The sequence below is a fragment of the Tursiops truncatus genome, chromosome 1 (genome assembly GCF_011762595.2).
Source record: "Tursiops truncatus isolate mTurTru1 chromosome 1, mTurTru1.mat.Y, whole genome shotgun sequence".
Classification (NCBI taxonomy): domain Eukaryota; kingdom Metazoa; phylum Chordata; class Mammalia; order Artiodactyla; family Delphinidae; genus Tursiops; species Tursiops truncatus.
In genome coordinates, this window is record NC_047034.1 from 182,440,634 (window position 1) to 182,455,985 (window position 15,352).

The 15,352-nt window shown below is 65.9% G+C and overlaps 2 protein-coding genes across 4 annotated transcripts in view; one reads left to right on the plus strand and one right to left on the minus strand.

Annotated features, from left to right (window-relative positions):
- MMEL1 (membrane metalloendopeptidase like 1) overlaps positions 1 to 5,340 on the plus strand; it is a 36,510-nt gene extending 31,170 nt beyond the window's left edge. The window contains exons 12-22 of the mRNA XM_073805460.1: positions 974 to 1,102; positions 1,507 to 1,605; positions 2,023 to 2,106; positions 2,472 to 2,575; positions 2,855 to 2,913; positions 3,120 to 3,239; positions 3,713 to 3,846; positions 3,944 to 4,009; positions 4,550 to 4,645; positions 5,092 to 5,168; positions 5,241 to 5,340. Of these exons, the coding sequence (XP_073661561.1) occupies positions 974 to 1,102; positions 1,507 to 1,605; positions 2,023 to 2,106; positions 2,472 to 2,575; positions 2,855 to 2,913; positions 3,120 to 3,239; positions 3,713 to 3,846; positions 3,944 to 4,009; positions 4,550 to 4,645; positions 5,092 to 5,168; positions 5,241 to 5,340 (1,068 nt within the window). The remainder of the gene's footprint in view (positions 1 to 973; positions 1,103 to 1,506; positions 1,606 to 2,022; positions 2,107 to 2,471; positions 2,576 to 2,854; positions 2,914 to 3,119; positions 3,240 to 3,712; positions 3,847 to 3,943; positions 4,010 to 4,549; positions 4,646 to 5,091; positions 5,169 to 5,240) is intronic.
- A 1,421-nt stretch (positions 5,341 to 6,761) lies between these two features.
- PRXL2B (peroxiredoxin like 2B) lies at positions 6,762 to 10,196 on the minus strand. Of its 3 annotated transcripts, XM_033844805.2 has the most exons (7): positions 10,039 to 10,196; positions 9,600 to 9,804; positions 8,676 to 8,727; positions 7,996 to 8,059; positions 7,838 to 7,913; positions 7,432 to 7,550; positions 6,762 to 6,932 (listed from the first exon to the last, which is right to left on the minus strand). In XM_033844805.2, the coding sequence occupies exons 1-7, from the start codon at positions 10,099 to 10,101 to the stop codon at positions 6,909 to 6,911; spliced, it is 603 nt and encodes a 200-aa protein (XP_033700696.1). In that variant the 5' UTR covers positions 10,102 to 10,196; the 3' UTR covers positions 6,762 to 6,908. The 3 variants fall into 3 exon arrangements, with proteins under 3 accessions (XP_033700696.1, XP_033700704.1, XP_073653335.1); XM_033844813.2 differs by lacking the exon at positions 7,996 to 8,059; XM_073797234.1 differs by lacking the exon at positions 7,838 to 7,913.
- Between the last annotated feature and the right edge of the window lie 5,156 nt (positions 10,197 to 15,352).

Sequence of the window (15,352 nt, forward strand, 5' to 3'; positions counted from 1 at the left end):
GAGAAAGCGACCGTGGAGACCTCAAGGCACGAACGACCCAGGCCAGATTCCCAGGAGCAGAAACAGCTAGTGCAGAGGTCCTGGGGCAGGGACCCCGGGGTCACATGGGGGAAGGAGGGAGATGAGGTCGGGGAGGAGGGGGAGGCAACCATGGGCCAGAGCAGCATGCGGATTCCACGTGCACTGAGAGCCACTGGGGTGTTAAGAGCGGGAACCACAGTCCGATGTCCCGCCTGGTGTGGTCATTCTGGCCGCTGCTGGGGCACAGGCCGAGTGGACGCAGGGGTCCGGCCCCGATCGGGGAGATGGGGGCAGAAGCCGTTGTGGCAATCAGGCCTCCTGCTTTGCCGTCTTGGGCTGAGGACGCCACGAGCCAAGCGTGGAGAAGGGAGCTGAATCCCAGAGCTCAGAGGACAGAGAATGAGTCACACTGACTTGCTAAGAGGCAGGAAACCCCACAGCCCCGGAGCGTGTGGCCAGATGCTGGGCAGAGCTCCGAGGGGGCCACGATTGGGGGCCAGAAATCTGACGGGGGGCACATTTCCATCTTGTGCCCTGTGTCCCCAGGGACAGATGGGCAGACATTCTCATCGTCATTTTGGAGACGGGAAAACCAGGGCCCAGACAGCTGGCGGCTCACGGCTGAGCTAGACAAGGCCCCCAAAGTCAACGCCAGCCTGTGCTTTGGGGTAGGGCTGGAGTCCTTGAGAGCAGAGTCGGCCAGACAGCCAGGCCAGGGTGGCAGGGACAGGGGCCAAGGAGGAACTCGGGGCCGGGCAGGGCACCCGCACCCCGGGGTCGGCCTGGGCCGGGAGCCCAGCCTTCCAAACTGCACACCCGGTCCTCCCACACCAGGGGCGGTGTTCAAAGGGGGTGTCTGAGTTCACCAATGTCCCCCACTGGCCCCTGGGCACACTGGGGCCGAGGCCAGGGAAGCAGACGTTGGTAAATGTGGTGAAATGAAACGTGCCAGGCGCTGTACGGCACGTCGGCACAGGAGGTGCGCTGGCGGGAGTGCGTCAGCTACGTCAACAGTAACATGGAGAGCGCCGTGGGCTCACTCTACGTCAAGGAGGCCTTCCCCAGGGACAGCAAGAACATGGTGCGTGCCCGGAGACCCCGCCCTGGGCCAGGGGACACCAGCCCGTGGCACCTCTCGCCCCAGCAGCGCCTGTGTGCTCAGCGGTACCGGGGAGCACGTGTTTGCCCGGCGCCCCATCACACAGCGGGATGCGGGGAAGCCTTGCCCGCCCCAGGCCTCTGGCCCCCAACAGCTATTGGCCCCGACCCCCAGCCCTGAGGGCCTGCCTGGGAAGGGGGCAAGTTGTACGAGGTGTGGGTCCAGGGCCTGGCAGGCCCTAGGCCCACCCAGGACAGAGTGCTGCCGTGGGGACCCTGTCCCAGGGGGTCAGATTCCGCCCCCAACCCCCCACCACGTTCGGAGCGGCCCCCTGCAGAGGCCCCAATGCCGATCAGCTGGGCACCAGGGTCACGCGCCCCCGCCAGGTCAGAGAGCTCATCGACCAGCTGCGGGCAGTGTTCATGGAGACCCTGGACGAGCTGAGCTGGATGGACAAGTCATCCAAGAAGGCGGCCCAGGAGAAGGTGGGCAGGAGGCTGGGAGAGGGTGGCCCCGGTGCGAGGGGTACAGGGTAATCGTCGCCACCCCTTCTTCAGAGATGAGGGCAGTGAGCCTGGGGGTGGGGGGCTCAGGAAGGGGCTGCGGGCAGAGGCGAGACCCCCCAGCAATGCGCGGGGGCGGCCACGGCCCCAGGGGGCAGGACCCCCTCTGGGCGGGTGTGACGGCAGCCAAGCAGCTCTGCCCGGCCCGACCCCAGACCCCTGGCTGGCGGCCGCGTGCGAAGGTCGGTCTCTGGTCGAGCCCTTCCACGCTCTGTCCCCATCAGCCTCCCCACAGCCTGCAAGGAGGGCGAGTCCCTTAGCCCCTTACCCACACGGCGGGGGCAAAGCCAGGATGCCCACAGTGGGGTGGGCAGGGACCGGCCCCCATCTCCTCCCTAGGCCGTGAGCATCCAGGAGCAGGTTGGGTATCCCGACTACATCCTGGAGGAGGGGAACAAACACCTGGACGAGGAGTATTCCAACGTACGTGCCACCCACACAGCCCCACCGCCCCCTGGCCCCAACCCAACCCGCCCCGAGCCAGCTCCCGAGGACCTGGGCCCTCAGCTACCGGGGCGGATCCGTCCGCAGCTCAGCCGCCTGGCCGCATGCTGGGGCTCTGGCATCGCCTCCCATTACAGGTGGGGAAACCATGGCTGGGAGGGACTTGGATCTTGCCCGGTAAGTGCACAGAGCCAGGCTTGGCCCCTAGTCCGCTGCAGGCAGAGCCTGTGGGCCACATTTGGGACTGCCTGGCGAGTCCTGAGGCCAGTCCCCAGCCGCCCTGGACCTCCCTTACCCCCGGGCCCCTCGAGGACCCCGCACGCATGCCCACCCGTCTCCTGTAGCTGAACTTCTCGGAGCACCTGTACTTTGAGAACGGACTGCAGAATCTCAAGGCTGGCGCCCAGCGGAGCCTCAGGAAGCTTCGGGAGAAGGTGGACCGAAACCTGTGAGTGGGGACGGCACGGGGAAGGGGGGCACATGGGCCAGCGGGGGAGGGCGCTGGGTCTGACTCAGAGCCCCCCTGCACCCGCCCTCTGCTTCTGGGGTCCCAGGGAGAAGCCAGGGCTTTGGACTGGCCTAGACCCTGCCCTGGCCGTTGGCCGTGCTGGCCTCGTGGCATGACCGCTGTGCATGGGTCAGGGTGGGCTCTGGCCAGCTGAGTAGGGGGACCTGGAGGGCAGGCCCAGGAGACCTGGGCTCTGAATGACCCACTTGTCTATCACAGCTGGATCACCGGGGCCGCTGCGGTGAATGCGTTCTACTCCCCAAACCGAAACCAGATTGGTATGTTCACCCCACGCCCCATAAGCCCTGCCGTCTTGCCTTCAGAGCCTACGTTTTCTGCTCTGTAAAATGCGGCAGGGGATCATAACCTTCACCTCCCGGCCGTGAGGTTAAATGCCAGGACGCCGAGGTGCACCCACCCCGAGCCTGGCGCACAGGTGTGCTCGCCCACAGCTCACTCCGCCCCCCGCCGCCTCCTCGCACAGTGTTTCCTGCCGGGATCCTCCAGCCTCCTTTCTTCAGCAAGGAGCAGCCCCAGGCCTTGAACTTTGGGGGCATCGGGATGGTGATCGGGCACGAGATCACCCACGGCTTTGATGACAACGGTATGGGGCTGCCTGGAGGGCAGAGCCGCACCTCCAGTCACAAACACACCCCTCCCACCGCTGCGCGGGGGCCCCCCGCCTGGTTCCTGCCTGGTTCCAGGGGCCTCCAGCTGCCACCCAGCGAGGTTGCCTTTCCCATTGGGCTAGACCAGCGAAACCTTCTGAGGGCAGCCCCATGTCCCCAGGGTCCAGCGCTCCCCTCCCCTGGGGTTTAGAGAGTGTGGACACCACAGCAAGGCTCCTTAGTCCACAGTGCCTCTGGGGTCCTGTGACCCAAGACCCCGGGCCCTGACCTTGGGGATGGCATGGACACCACTGAAGCCTTCCATCCCCCAGGGCCTGAGCAGCCCCGTGACAGGGGGCCCATTCTCTGCTCACGTGAGCTCTAGACACTGGGGTTCCCGGGAGGACGTGGGGGAGAGGCTGGCGCTGCACAGGCCGGGCCTCGTGGGCAGCCCCCCGCCCCCATCCAGGCCGGAACTTCGACAAGAACGGGAACATGATGGACTGGTGGAGTAACTTCTCGGCCCAGCACTTCCGCAAGCAGTCGGAGTGCATGGTCTACCAGTATGGTAACTACTCCTGGGACCTGGCCGACGACCAGAACGTGAGCGGCCACCACCCGGACACACCGCAGCCCTGGCCTGGGGGAGGGCGGAGCTGGGGAGCCCGGGCACCCCCGCCATCCTGTCTCCCGCCTGCAGGTGAATGGCTTCAGTACCCTCGGGGAAAACATCGCAGACAATGGAGGGGTGCGGCAGGCCTACAAGGTGCGTCCAAGCAGGGCCCCCGAGGAGGTGGGGCGGGGAGCGACCAGGTCCAGGCAGGGACGGCCCCTCAGCGCGGCAGGGACTGACCCCTTCCCAAGCCCAGGCAGATCCCGGGACCCTTCATCTGACAGGGAGGCAGCAGAGCCCTGGGGGAGCCTGCCGGCCACAGGCAGGCAGGCCCACACTTTACCCCAAGCTTAACTGAGGCCTCCGCGCTCTGGGGAGACCACTGCCCACTGCCAAGTAAGGCAGTGACAGTCACTGAACGCCCGCCAGCCTCAGCGACAGCCCTGCACCAGCAGCCTCGGGCACTGGCCGTCAGGCGCTCATTCATGTGGCGGGCTGCCCAGGCAGTGGGCTCCTACCGATGGTCCCTGGGGTTCTCAGAGGCCCCACGCTGCAGGGGCAGGACCCCCACCGGAGGAGGGCCGGAAGCCAGACCTCCCTTCCGCCCCAATGCAAGGACCCTGGAGTCCTGGCCAGCCTGGTGCTGCCCCCAGGAGGGCAGGCCCTGGCCCAGCACCCGCTTGGTGCCTGCAGGCTTACCTGAAGTGGGTGGCGGAAGGCGGCAAGGACCAGCCGCTGCCAGGACTGCAGCTGACCGACAAGCAGCTGTTCTTCATCAGCTATGCACAGGTGGGGGTCGGTCCCCTGCCCCACTGGCTGGAAACCGGCTCCCCCACTTGCACCCTTGGCGGGCCCCCACTGACGCATGCCTCCAGGGACACCCTGGCGGGCAAGCCAGGCAGAACCAGAACTAGTGGGCCAGGAAGGCTTCCTGGAGGGAAAGGATGGTGGCGGCGCTGGAGCCGGGGAAGATTCAGACGTAGCTGTGGAGGGAGAGGGGTGACCCGCTGGCTTCCCTCCCCCCACCCAAGAAAGAGCAGCGGGGGTCCTGACGGGACTCCTTTGTGCCCAGAGAGGAACCAGGCCGCACTCCCTCCGTGCCACAGCCCTAGGGGCGCCTGCCTCCCCAGGCCCATGGTGCCCCCGTAGCATCCCCTCTGGTCCTCCTTGCCCCTGCACCCCATCCCCCTGCCCCTCCTCCAAGTCCCGCAGACATGCCCCTCATGCACCCACAGGTGTGGTGCGGGTCCTACCGGCCCGAGTTCGCCATCCAGTCCATCAAGACCGACGTCCACAGCCCCCTGAAGTACAGGCAAGTGGCCCCCGTGCCCCTGAGCCCCGCGCCCGGGCCGGCGCTGTCTCAGGCTCCTCCGTCCACCCGCAGGGTGCTGGGCTCGCTGCAGAACCTGGCCGCCTTCGCAGACGCGTTCCACTGCGCGCGGGGCTCCCCTATGCACCCGAAGGTGCGATGCCATGTCTGGTAGCCAAGGCCAAGCCGAGCTGCGCGGCCCACGCCCACCCGCCGACCCGAGATGCCCCGTCCGCGCGGAGACGGTGCTGCCAGCGAGGACCCGGCGTGCGCCCCGCTCCTGGCGGCCGACCCACCCGCAGCCAACCCACCCATGCCGCGCCCGGCCTCCGCGCCCGGCCTGGAGTGCGACCCGGCCCTGAGCCCCCTCCGCGCCCGCCCGCGAGGATCCACACCGCCCACCGCAGCCCTGTAGACACGGTTATCAGTCTTCTGCCCGCTCGCCAAAGCGCGTCCTCCTCAGACGTCCACGAGCTTCAGACTTGAGCTAAGTAAAGGCTTTAAAGCAGTCGGCTGCCTTGTCTGTGTAGCAGGGCCCAGGGCCGGCCGTCGGGGTGACATACCTGAGAAAGTGCCCCACTCTCCCGCTGCACCTGCCGCTGACTGCTGGTGGCCAAGTGAGGAAATGGCAGGGCGCTCCTGACAATTTCCCCAGGGTCTCTCTGCTGGGGGCACAGCAATGACCACGATGCCCCCAAATGCCCGCCCTCGGGGATCACAGTTCAGGTAGGGAGAGGGGATCCTGACCCAGGAAGGAGCTGAGTTCCAGGAGAGGGGCGGGGGGATCTGAGCTGCAGCCCAGAATCTGGATTTGGGGTTTTGTGTAACTGGAAACCAGTGAGCGGTTAAACCTTGTCACCTGCCCTGAGTTTTTAAATGACCACAGAGAGGCTCTGCTGGGGGCTGGGGACACTGGGACGCCAGCTAGAAGGCCACTGTGGTTGTCCAGGCCTGGACCAGGGGCATGGAGGGTGCTGAGAAAGTCATCTGAACTCAGACAAGAGAGCTCCTGACGGGGCAGGACAGGAGTTCTGCTCTAGACCTGTTAGGTTTGAGGTGCTTGTCACCTCCCCGCCTCGTGACAGGGGCATCGGGGGAACCGGACATCCCCCCCCAGGCTACCCCCCACCCCCAGCGGGGCGCACATGACAAGTCTCACGTGAGTAGAGGGCCTGCTGGCAGAGCAGCCCTTTCCCTAAAAGTCCCCGACTGTCCCCCAGACTCCAGCGGGTGGAATGGAAACCATCTCCTCCCTGGAAACCCAGTCAGCTCCCACCCCTCCGGGCCAGGCTCCCGCCTGGAGCTTGGGGAGTTTCCTCACTATCAGACGGAGCCCATCCCACCCTCGTCTCCCACACCCTGGACCTGTTCTCAGACCCCTGACCCACATGTGCCAAAGGCCTGAGGTCTCCAGGGAGGCTGCAGGGGCGCGTCCACCAACAACAACCCACCAGGGAAAGCGACTCTGCTAGCAGGGAAGGTGCCGCCTCGGGAGGCATGACCGCCCCGCTGGCCTGCACGAAGCCAAGAGCGATGAAGGCCGGGGTGGCCAGGGCTGCCAAGGACGCAAGATTCAGAGGCAATGAAGAAACACTGTCCAGAAAGTGCAGTTTAATGCTCATCGCTGCCTGCAGACCAGGCAGAGTTGAGCCCCAGCCCAGAGATTCTGGAATTTGTTCACATCCAGCTCCCAGTGTGCCCAGGGCAGGAGACGCCGCTCACATCCTTGGAGGCCCAGGGCCCTCACCTTGAGCACGCCTCATCACACTGCGGAGCCAGCAGAGGCCCCGTCAGCCTGGCCACACTCCCCGGGGCCAAGAGCAGCGGATCCCACCCTCCAGGGGTCTGTGGCCCAAGCAGGAGGAGGAGTGTGCTGGACAGTCCCCTCCATTCGGGGCACAGGAGGTAGACCACCAGCACCATGCTAAACTAACGTGGGCAACGGTCACCTGGGACAAACCCCAGCCCTCCCAGGCTGAGAGGACGGGCCCCTCCTCTGCCTTGCAGCCCCTGACCAGCCCCCTGTCCCCTGGAGAGGGCCCTGCTGTGCCTGCCCATCTGGCCACCCTGCCCCTGGCCCGTCACCGCAAAGTGGGGTGGCAGTGACATCCTGGGGCTGCTGTGAGCCCAGAATCACCTAAAGCCAACAAGGTCTGGCTCAGCACCTGGCCACAGCGAGTGCTCAACCCAGGGGTTGGTGGTGCGGGGGGGGGGGGGGGGGGGGGCGGCATTCTTGGCGCAGCGCCCACCCCAGACCTGGGCTCACCTTGGGCGGCTCACTGGTACAGACCTCCGCAGAGATGCCCAGGGCCTGCAAGATGCTCTCCTGGGGGGCGTAGTCACCTGGAGACTTCTGGACAAAGTGTAGCAGCACTTTGTCTCCACCTGCAGCCGGCGGGCGGGGGGGGGGGCGTCGTCAGGGTGCCCCTGTGTGGCCACTACCCCACCTGGTTACTGAGATGAGTGAGCTGTTCTGGCCACACCCCGCCCAGTTAGGATGACAGAGCTGGGCCACTCCACTACGGGGGTAACTGTGCTGAGACCAGGAAGCCGGAGGGAGGGAGGATGAGGGCAGGGTCGAGTTCATCAAGACCTTCCCACCTGAGTATGTGGCCCTGCACCCCCAACCCCGTGACCCTGCGGTGGCCCCTGATGCCCCGCCCCTGGCCCACCTCTGGCGACCACCAGCAGCCCTCCGCTCTGCAGCAGGTCCCCGGAGAGATTGCCCTGGATGCCGACAGCCTTGGCCTGGGGGGAGGGGAGCGGGCCAGGTCAGTCCTAGACAGAAGGCCCTGCACCTGAGTCCCACACGACCTTGGCCGTCACAAACCTTGGCGGCTACATCACGAACAGGCTTCCCCAGGGAGGCCGGCAGGACGCTCAAGTTGTTGTACCTGCCGAGACACGGCTGGCTTGTCCAGGCTCTGCCTCTTCACCAAAGACAGCCCAGTGCCTGCCCCCGGTCTCTGCACAGACCAGTTCCCACAGGCAGGCCCCGCCCCATCTCACCAGGGGCTCAGGAGGCACGGGGCAGCCAGCCTGTGGGCTGGCAGGCCTGGAGCCCCACAGAGGGTGTGGGGAGTGTGGACTGGGTGAGCCCGGGGGTGCCGGCTCAGCTGGCACTGCCAATCAGAGGAGGCAGCCAGCCGGTGGGCTGGCAGGCCTGGGGCCCCACAGAGGGTGTGGAGAGTGTGGACTGGGTGAGCCCGGGGGTGCCGGCTCAGCTGGCACTGCCAATCAGAGGAGGCAGCCAGCCGGTGACAGATGCACCCGAGGTGGCTAGGGTGGCCCCTGATTGGGGCACTAGGCGCAGGTGCCCTCTGCAGCCAGTTGTGGGGAGGCCCTGGGTGAGAAGCCTAACCTACAGCCCATAATAGACACTCGGCACCCAAAAGAGAGCCCAGCAGGGCTGGCTGGAGCAGTGGATGGCCCCAGAGCCGGCTTGGCCAGGGAGAGGGGGAGGGGAGAAGAGGAAGAAGGGAGCGGTGAAGCCCCGAGCCCCCAGCTCACCGCTTGAAGCCCAGCTCCTTGTAAAACTGCTTGCTCTCATCCAGGTAGAGCTCTGAAAAGTAGAGGCCACAGGTGGGTGCCCCAGGCCCACCTGCCCCCCTGGCCCACCCTCCTGCATCTGGCCTTCTGTCCACCCTTGGTACCCAGCTCGCCCACCAAGGACCAGGAGGAGCAGAGCAGGGCTGACTGTCCCCATTGTTAGAGGAGAGGCAGAGGCCCAGAGGTACAGGTGGAAAGGGAGAAGCAGGACTTGTCTGGACTCTGCCACTGGGCCCAGGGCTCTGTGAGGGGAGGGGTCCAGCGGGGTGGGGTCGGGAGGCAGGGGAGCCTGAGCTCTGATCCCAGATACTCCTTGGGGAAAGCATCTGGAGAAGCTCAGGATCTGGCTCCTGGGGAGGCGAGGAGCTGGCAACTGACCCAGTAAAGACCTTTGCCCTGGATTGCAGGCCAGAGTCACCACTGAGCCCTCCACAGTGGGAAGAACATCATGTCTGGGGCAGGCGGGTAGAGGCCACAGCCGGAGAAGGCAGGGGAGGGGAGGGGAGGGGAGGGGAGGGGAGGGGAAAGGGGGAGGGGAGGGGAGGGAAAGGGGGCGGGGAGGGGAGGGAAAGGGGAGGGGAGGGGAGGGAAGGGGGAGGGGAGGGGAGGGAAAGGGGGAGGGGAGGGGAGGGAAAGGGGGAGGGGAGGGGAGGGGAGGGAAAGGGGGAGGGGAGGGGAGGGAAAGGGGGAGGGGAGGGAGGGAGGGGAGGGAGGGGAGGGGAGGGGAGGGGACACAGTAGCCTATCAAGGCTGCTCCTGGAGAGAGAAGGGCCTAGGCTGTGCAAGAAGGAGGCAGTGAATGCCCTGAGTTTGAGGAGGGGTCTCAGGGCGGGCTGGGCATTTGAGGGGGGGCCGCAGGGGGAGGAGGGTGGGGAGTGCAGGCACCTCCTGCGAAGTAGCCACCGTCCAGGAACTCCTGCAGGCCCAGGGCCTCGGGCCCCACGCCCACCAGGCGCACGCCGTGCTGGTCCAGGAGCCCCTTCAGGCTGCTGAGGTCCCGGGCGATCCAGCGACACACCATGCAGCCAAAGCGCCGCAGGCCGGCCACCACGCACGCCTGCTCCTGCCACAGGCTCCGCAGCTCCACGGCCTGCGCCGGGGCGGGTGAGAGGCGCCGTCGGACCACCGCCCGTGCGCACGTCCTCACCCCCGGCCCCGCTCCCGCGCCCCGTGCCCCCGGCCAACGCCGCGCACGCCCAGCCTGCGCGCCCAGCCTGCGCGCCCAGCCTGCGCCCCCAGCTCCGCCCTGTGCCCCAGCGCCAGCCTCGGATGCCGCTGCCAGGTGCCGGGGCGCACCCACCACCCTGAGCCCGTCCAGCCTCACCTCCCCGGTCACCGCGTGCTTCAGGACACACGCGCCCACGCGGGCAAGGTCCACCGTGCTCATGGCGACTGCCACCCCGGACCCCAGCAGCAAGCCCGCTCTCCAGCAGTCCGCTCAGCCTTCAGTACTACGCGCGGCCCGGCTCCGCCCCGGCCCCGGCCCCTGTCCCGCCTACCGCAGCTGCCCGTAAGCAAAATAGGCTCCCGGGCACTCGTTTTGTATATGCATGAGCCCGTCAGCCAATGGCGCCGCTGATAGTGGGCGGAGCTTGGAGGTGCGCCTGCGCAGAGTGCAGCGCCCGGCCGGGGGCGGGGTCAGTCGTGGAGTGCGGGGTGGTAAGCGACGGGGCGGTGGGGGTCCTGGAGTTCCGGCGGGGGTCCCATCTGGTGGAGGAGTCCGAGGGCTTAGCTTTTCCCGTGGTCTTGTTTCATCTTGAAAATCCATGAGAATGCAGCGTTTTCTCAGTTACACGTTCGTGTTGGCTTTAATCATAAAATACTGTCAATTTCATGCCAGCTAATACCTGCCTTTAACCCCCAAACTTTGGGTGAAAGGGACCCGAAAGGGATAACAGCAGTGTACTAGGTGCCTTGCCGATTTGTCTTGTTTTTTCCTCGCGACAGCCCTCTGACACCTTTCAGTATCACCCAATCTTACCGATGAGGGCCCTTGGCACAGAGGCTGAGGGGTGGAGCAAGGCGACTCGGACCGCGGGGTCCCACCTGGCCATGGCCCGCCCCGCTCCGAGGGACTGCGGTTCCTGGCACTCGGCCTCACTCCCCAGGTCCCACAGACGGCTCCAGGCCCTGGACAAGGCTGGAGAATGAAGGGGCAGCAATCAGCCTGCCCTGGGTTTGGGGAGGGGGGAGTCCCCCTCTTGATACCACACGGTATCCCACAGGGCCTCCCAAGAGAGAGGGGGAAAACTGAGACCCAAGGGGGTGCTGCTGCCTCCTTAGCCTGCCCTTGGTCCTGGGAGGATGACGGGGCTGGGAGTGGCTGAAGGTCCAGGCTCCAAAACCAAGTTACTATGCCAAAAAGAGAAGGACTTCAGTTTCTGGGTATTGAAGGCAGAAAGGGCAGGCCATGCAGAAACTAGTAGCAGCAGGGGGCCGTTTGCCCAGTAGGGACGGAGAAACAAGGGGAAAATGCCACAGTTCCCAAACCCAGCCGTGCAGCCCCCGAGGCCGAGGTACCTCCGGGATCGCTGTGAGCATCAGGCATCCTGGTGCTGTTCCACATCCCGCGTCTCCTGTCTCCAAAGTGCGGCAACCCTTTCGAGTGGGAGGCAAAGCCTGGGACCAGCAGCACAACATCACGTGACCTGTTCCTCCTGGAGCATTTATCTCGTGGTTATCATCCCCGTCGTTCTTGTGGGACTTGTCATAATATACTGGCAATGCATGAAAACCAGAAGGCTACCTGGTGAGCAAAGCCTGTGGTCCTGTCAGGGCTCAGGTCCCGAGGAGTGACAGCCCAGAGACCCTCCACGCCCTATCCCTCAAATCTAGAGGAGGCAGACCCCAAGAGTGTCTCCAGCATTCCTTGCCCCTTAGGGATGTGGACCTCCCACAGAGCCAGAGCCACCGTGTCATGAGATCTCTCAATGGTAGGGGGACAGGATGGGGAGCCCTCTTCCTCCCTGATGCCCACTCACAGCCATGAACTCTGAGCTCCCATCCTCCCTGAGGGGGCAGTGGGGGCACAGGGCAGGCTGCAAACAGCTGGGAGAGGCACTGGGATAAAGGGTTAGAAGCCCCGTTGTCAAGGCTGTGTCCCCACCAAGAGCCTAAGTGTCCTTCATGCCTTTACTGGTTCGTTCATTTATTCCCTTCTTCTCTTATCTGCCCTACTCTGGGCTCCTCGTCTGCACCAGGTCCCAGCTGGACACCAACATCCGGCCTGTGTAGACCCAGCTCTGGCCTTTGGGAAGCCCCATGCACATCCAAAAGGGAGCAGGTACTCAGCAAAGATATCCAAATTAGAGAGGTCGGCGACCATCTCAGGGTGTGTCAGCAAATCCTTGCTGTGTCCTCACCCGAAGTCCCCCAAGGTGCAGAGAGGTCTCGGGTTCCAGGCTCTGAGCAGACCGCCGGGCAGTGGCCAGTGTCCCTTCTCACCCCAATTCTGTGGCACCTGCTCCTTGAGGGGTGGGGGGGAACCTCCCCTCTGAAGTGCTGACCCCCTGTCTGTGCCTGACAGTCAAATTGGAGTTAGGGACCAGGGTTTGGCAACGGAGGAGGTGGGCAGGTTTGCCCCCATATCTCTTCGTGTGTCCCGGGCCCCTGGGGGTCAGGCCAGCAAGAAGCCCTGTCCGCTTTGGCCTGGCCTGTCTCTGAAAAGCTCGGTCTCCTGGGGAGAGGCCCCACATCTCTGTCTGGTTCCTCCTCATGTGTGTCTCTGTTCCACAGGAAGACCCGCCAAAGGGAGATTCTCCCTCCAGTTATTAACACCTGTCCCCCCAGCTGGATATTAACACCTGTCCCCCCAGCTGGAGGTGATGCTGCGGGGGTGGGTAGACGCTCCCAGGCCTCTGATGGTCTTGAGTCCTTAGTCTACAGCCCTGCCTGCTAAGCTGGGAAGAGAGACACAACTCCTCCCATACAAACTGGGTCCCCGGGACACCTGGGGGCTGGAGCCGGGCTGGAGCTGAGCGTGTCCAGCAGAAGTGGACGTGGCTCTCCAGGCTCTGCAGGCCCTGCCGGGTGTCACCGCAGAGGCTGTGGAGGACACTGCAACCGAGTTCACTGCGAGGGGCCGACCTGCTGATCAACGGGTCCGGGACGCAGGCGCCTGAGATACCTCGGGCCGTGCCTGCTGGCAGCTTCAGCCCCCCCGGGCCCGAGTGTGGAGGCGAGGGGAGCTGGTGGGACCCCTCCTGAGCTCGCTTCAGGCTCCACCCAGCAGAGAGAGGGGCCGCTGCTCAGGGGGCTTTGCAGACCCCTCACACACACCTCCCCGTCAGCTGCAGGAGGCCTCGCTCCTGAGCCGCCCAAGCACTGAGCCAGCCCTGTGAGGAGGCAGCCACTAGCCCTTCCTGGCGCCCCAACCCCCAACCCCCGGCCCTCTGAGCCCCAGGCGCTCATCTGGAGGACGGACCTGTGGGCACGTCCCTCCCGGGGCTGGGACTGGACCGGACGGGCCTGAATGTGGCCTTATGTGAGCATCACATTTGGAAGGGATTTCTCTAAATTGTAGTCGTGTTCTGCTCCGTTTCCTCATTTGGAAGCTCCGGCCTCCACTGGGGGTCAGACAGGTGTGGACACAGGCCTAAGGCTCCCGGCAGAGAAGATCCCCGGGAGGCGGGGCAGGGCCGGGGGCAGCACCTGGTCCTCCACGTGCTGGGGGTGGGGCAGTGGCAGGATCTGGGGGCCGGGGTCAGCTTTCCTACCTGGGTCACAGACTTGGCACTGCAGACCCTCGATCAGGCATTGAGGTGGACCATGGAGGCCCTGGGGCTGCAGGGAGCAACTCCCCACAGGGCAGCCTCGCCCAGTGCCCTGCAGCCCAGGGACCCAGGGCACTCAGGGCTGGGAGGGCCAGAGGGAGCCCCCCATCACTGGACACCCCGGCAGGTACGACCCCATCTGCAGTGACCTAAAGGCACCTGGGCTCTTCCCCACGCCCTGGTGAGCATGCTGGGGGAAGTCAGACCGTTCTGGGGGAACGTGGAGCCCTCCTGGGACACCTGGGCCTGGTTCTGTCACAGGGGCCGCCCTACAGGGCTCATGGCCCACTCCTGCCGTCTGTGCCCCCTGCCACCCCTGGTGGTGGGCGCTGTGAAGGGAGGGACTCCTGGACAGGGAAGGGGCGGGGGGATCTGCCCTCAGCCCACAGCGCTGGACCCCCAAACCAGCCCCACAGAGAGGGTCCCTCCAGGGCTGCACTCGGGCCGCCGCCTCCTCTTTGCCCAGGGTCATCGCTGGGAGCAGGAGGTACAGCACCTAAGGGAGAGGGCCCCGAGCCTCAGTCTCTCTCTCTGTGAAATGGGGCAGCAGCCCCTGCCTCTGGCCATGCCCTGCAGGGATGCCACGGTGGACCCAGGACAGGCTCCAGGAATGCCTGAGTGTGACTAGCCCGCTCAGGTCTTGGCACCCCCTGCCTGGCAGTGTGGGAACGCCACCCTCAGGGAGCCCAAGGCCCTGTGGTCTGGACAGCATGCCAGCCTCCCTGCTGGCCTGTGCTGGGCCTGCTGAGCCCTGGGGAGCCGGAAGCATCAGAGCAGGGGAGGCCCCCAGGCCTGCCCAGTCGGGGAGACAGGCTGCTCCGGGCCCGGGGCTGGGGGAGGCCACGCTGGGGCCCTGGTCCCAGGGCTGGCTCCGCCCGGCAGTCAGGGGCCCTCCCTGAGGAGTAACGGCCTGCACTGGCAGGGGACCACACTGGCGGGAGCAGGTGGCCTCTGGCCCGGTGCATGAACATCTGGGCTTATCACCCAGGACTGGGCTGCCGGCTGTGGGTGGAGATCGGCTGCCTGCTGCAGAGCCCCACCCCAAGGGCACGTCCCAGCCAGGCTTTCCCAGAGCAGCCAGGCCAGGGGGCATCCTCGCCTGCAGGGGGCTCACCTGAGACTCCTGGATGGGGCTGCGGCGCAGGGGCCTGTGGAGGACAGTTTCTGCTGGTGGTGGGCCTGGCTCTCCTGAGGTCAGGGGGGCAGGGTGCCAGGGCCTGGGTCAGCCCGGGAGAGCCAGATACTGGGGGACAGAGGCCCATGTGAGGTCAGGACAGGGACATGGCCCAGGCCGGGATGGGGAGGGAGGGGTCAGTGGGGCACACCCAGGGGGCAGGAGTGGGGACGCTGCTGGGTGGTGGGACAGGCAGACACGCTCAGGGGTCTCCCCAGGCTCCAAGCATTAGCCTTGGGCACCGGGCACCAGGGTGGCAGCCCCCCGCCTCGCAGAGGCTCCGTGTCCCTCCACAGGACCATTCAAACCCTGGCTACAGTCCCCCAGAAAGCCAGGGAGGAGGGGTCGCCTGCGGCAGGAAGTGTTTGCTCTCCAGCCCCCAGGGTCCCCTGGGCCCACAGCTGCTGGGGTAACGAGCCCTCTCGGCGACAGCTCAGACGGGGGTGCAGGCTGCGTGCAGGGGAGAGGCAGGGAGACCGGAGTCAGGCGGGGGGTGCGGGCTGCCAGCCGGGCGGGGGGGCGAGGGGAGGGGCGTGTAAGCGGGGAGGTCGGGGCAGGCGCACTTCTGTTCCTGTAGAAGCGGGCGGCCCCCCAAAAGTCATGTGCGCTCCGCCCAGTGCTCTGAGCCCACAAAGGGGGCCCAGCTTGGCTTCCCTTTGCCTGTCCCAGCCTCCACAGGTGACAGTCCCCGC